At 39.3% G+C, this 3,852-nt stretch overlaps 1 protein-coding gene across 1 annotated transcript in view; it reads left to right on the forward strand.

The window, feature by feature from the left end:
• The window catches only part of CHM (choroideremia (Rab escort protein 1)), a 133,484-nt gene extending 131,638 nt beyond the window's left edge, over positions 1-1,846 (forward strand). Inside the window, exon 11 of the mRNA XM_006752799.2 lies at positions 1,557-1,846. Coding sequence (XP_006752862.1) covers positions 1,557-1,748 — 192 coding nt within the window. The 3' untranslated portion in view covers positions 1,749-1,846. The remainder of the gene's footprint in view (positions 1-1,556) is intronic.
• The last annotated feature ends 2,006 nt before the right edge of the window (positions 1,847-3,852 follow it).

Here is a 3,852-nt window from a genome sequence, read left to right on the forward strand (position 1 = left end):
TTAATGAACTTTCTTTCTGTGGTAGATCACCTTACGTAGTTTATCTGGGCTTTTCACAACGTGTCCAACTGTTCTATTTATGTAAGCAGCCAAGTGTTTTGGAGATTTCTTAACCTCCTTCATGTTCTTATTAGTGAAATTAGAGATCCTTTTGCTAGGACGATCAATGGAATGATCCTCAATATTATTATAAAAGTTCTGTTTTTTAACATTGTGGGTTTCAGATGCCATAATCTCTTAAATACCGGCGCCTCATAGTACCACGGCGCCTCAGTCAAGCCCTGGCACTGACCAACTGCGCCCTGAAGCCTAGAGAGTCCCCAGGCTCCCGGGCTGAGTCCCACTCAGGGCCATTCAAAAGCGGCCATGCCAGGGATTCTTATCTAACAATTAGCTTTATTCATTTAAATAAAAGTAGGGATATGTTTAGAATAGAGTAGCAATGCTACTTGCCACATTTACTTTCGTGTGTGTATTTGTTAATTATGATCACATTTAATTTCTTCTTGTCCTATCCTACCAGACTAAACTCTGCTTAAATGTTAGCATTTTAAATTATATTATGATGAATAACAATGATAATAGCCACCATATATAGAGGCTTAGTCTTCGCTATTTTATAGACAAAGAAATTAAGGCTCAGAAGTTGTGTAAGCATTCCCAAATCACATCGCTGCTAAGTGGCAGAGCCAGTAATCATGTACAGATATCTATTCATAGTACATGATCTTAAACACTGTGCTATACTCCTTAAAGCCCAGGGGAAGAAAAATTATACCAGAAAATGAAATAATGAGCAAACAATGAAATATTTTCTTGATTTGAACAATGACTTGTTAAAATTATTATATGCTCAATTAGACAATATGGATATCACAAATAGATTCTATTCAAAAATTATGTAAAGGATATTAAGGGAAATTGTATTTGACTGACATGTAGACTGAATGTCCTTAAATTCACAACTATCAGAACACTTTATAAAGAATCTGATCAGGTACTTATATACTTGAAGGGTGGATCTGAATGCATGCATAGAATTAGAGGGAGAGAAGTCATGGAATTCTGAAAGCATATTTTAGAAGGTCATATATACTGGGTAAAGTTCTATAACTTAGAGATTGTGTAATATTTTTTAACTAGGCCTGGTGCATGAAATTTGTGCAAGGGGGGAGGTGTCCCTCAGCCCAGCCTGCACCCTCTCCAATCTGAGACCCCTCGAGGGATGTCCCTCTCACAATCCAGGACTGCTGGCTCCCAACCACTCTCCTGCCTGACCTGCTGATTGCCCCTAACCACTCCTCTGCCAGCCTGATCAATGCCTAACTGCTCCCCTGCTGGCCTGATTGTCCCCAACTTCCCTCACCTGCTGACCCAATCACCCACAACTGCCCTCCTCTGTTGGCCCGTTGTGTCCATGTAGGGGAGGCCATCTTGTGTGTTGGAGTGATGGTCAGTTTGCATATTACCTCTTTATTAGATAGGATAATGCCAGAAAGGCATATACATTTTAAACTGATGTCCAAAAAGTATTGTGTCCTTTCTTCCTTGGCCAGGCTGAGACCCTCTTCCAGCAAATCTGCCCCAATGAAGACTTCTGTCCACCACCTCCAAATCCTGAAGACATTGTTCTGGATGGAGACAGTTTACAACCAGGGACTTCAGAATCCAGTGTCGTACCAGAGGCTAATTCAGAGACTCCCAAGGAAAGTGCAAACCTGTGGAAACCAGAGGAGCACTCTGAATAACAGATATATACCAAACTATTTGTCCCACTTTGGAAGTTCCTCCAGGCCTCAGAGTCTTCTTGATTGAGCAGTAGCCAATTGTCATGCAGAATTACCAAGAGAAACCAGGTCATAGAAATGCAAAAGGGATTTTCCTTAAAAAGGACATTCTAAGAACACAAAATACTTCTAAAGCACATTGACTCACCTTCTTTAATACACTAAACCTGTAGAGTTAGCAGATTAAAATTATAAATGGATTAGTTCCCAGGAATATAACTTTGGAGATGAAAATGATCATATGCATTGTTAGTAATTCTGTACTTTTGGTACAGATTTTGCTTTGTCACTTGAATCTTTGTTTGAAAGCCACAGCTTCAGAATCATCTCACTTATTTCCTTTGATTATTTTAATTATATTTTCTTTAAGGGTGTGAGCATCATGACACAAATGATAAAAGTGTTGTAAATGTAATTAAGAAAGACTGAAGTATGAACTGGGAGGAGTCTATGCAATAGAGGTTTGTTTTGTTTTACTGAGAAGTATTAAAATGCTACTGTTAAGATATATCTTTTTTAGAGTTTTTTAAATCCTCATCTAAGGATATGTTTTTATTGACTTCAGAGAGAGAGAAAGAAACATTGATGCAAGAAACATTGTTAGGTTGCTTCCCGGCTTCCCAAAGGCACACCGACTGGAGGTCAAACCTTGAACCTAGGCATGTACCAGGAATCAAAACAGCAACCTTTTGGGCATATGGGACGAAGCTCAACCAACTAAGCAATCCAGCCAGGGCAGTAGAAGTTTTTAACAAAGAAATCATGAGCCCATTACTTGGTGTTTTTAAATGTTAGTAGTGATTTTTTTTAAGAGCATTTTTCAAAATATTTTTTATTGATTTTTTACAGAGAAGAAGGGAGAGGGAATAGAGAGTTAGAAACATTGATGAGAGAGAGACATCGATCAGCTGCCTCCTGCACACCCCCTACTGGGGATGTGCCCGCAACCAAGGTACATGCCCTTGACCGGAATCAAACCTGGGACCCTTCAGTCCACAAGCCGACACTCTATCCACTGAGCCAAACCAGTTAGGGCAAGTTAGTAGTGATTTTATATGTGAATCATTTATATACTAGGAAAGCTCAATACTGAAGGAATGGAAAGAGGATTTAGATTGGCTCATTGGTCTTTGGAAATTCTGTAAGTAACTGGAGCACTACCCTAATTGTCTATGGACCTAATTTAGTCCTAGCTACACTACTGATAATATCAGGCAAATTTTTTTAACTTCTGGGCCTCAGTGTCTCCATATCAAGGTAGAAATAGTAATACCCTGCCTATTCTATGTGAATGATTTTGAAGATAAATGTAGTGCCATCTTTAGAATGGCTTTTCTGGAAGAAAAGTTTCAGAATTTTCCCATTGACTTGGAGATGATTATCAAAAACCTCATGCAACAAACAGTTATTGACAACAAATAATTGTTTGCTGTCAACTTCCCCAACACAATAGATCTCAATGTTTTTATTGCATTAAGCTTTTAAAATAAACTCTTTTTCCTATATTAGTATTTTATAGTCTTACTAGAGGCCCAGTGCATGACATTCGTGCACAGGTAGGGTCCTTAGGCCTGGCCGGCGATCAAGGATGATCGGGGCCTTCTGGCTGCTGGCCTGGGCCTGCCTTCCCTGGTTGCCAGCTGCTGGCTGCCAGTCTGGGCCTTCCTCTGTTCCACGCCTCCCCCTGGTGGTCAGTGCATGCCATAGCAAGTGATCGAACTCCTGGTCTCCCAATCGAACGCCCAAGGGGACACTTTGCATATTAACCTTTTATATAGAGAGATTATATATAGACAGATATGTCAGTAAACATAGTAACATGGTATTTGGGGTTTGACTCTTAATAAGGAAAATACTTAAGGAGGAAAATTCTTCATATTTCTTTTTTGGTAGGTAAACCTGAAACCGGCAAGGACTCTGAGTAGAGTATAACAATTGATAAATGCTAGTATGCACTTAACATAAAGTGTTAGGGCTGTACATAGGTAGCAAATTTTAGTTACAGTGACAGTATTAATTTTTTTTACAAATATCAAGCTCTGATTTACTTTTTTGAGCAGTAGTT

Source organism: Myotis davidii, unplaced genomic scaffold (genome assembly GCF_000327345.1).
Source record: "Myotis davidii unplaced genomic scaffold, ASM32734v1 scaffold2171, whole genome shotgun sequence".
In the NCBI taxonomy this organism is placed as follows: Eukaryota; Metazoa; Chordata; class Mammalia; order Chiroptera; family Vespertilionidae; genus Myotis; species Myotis davidii.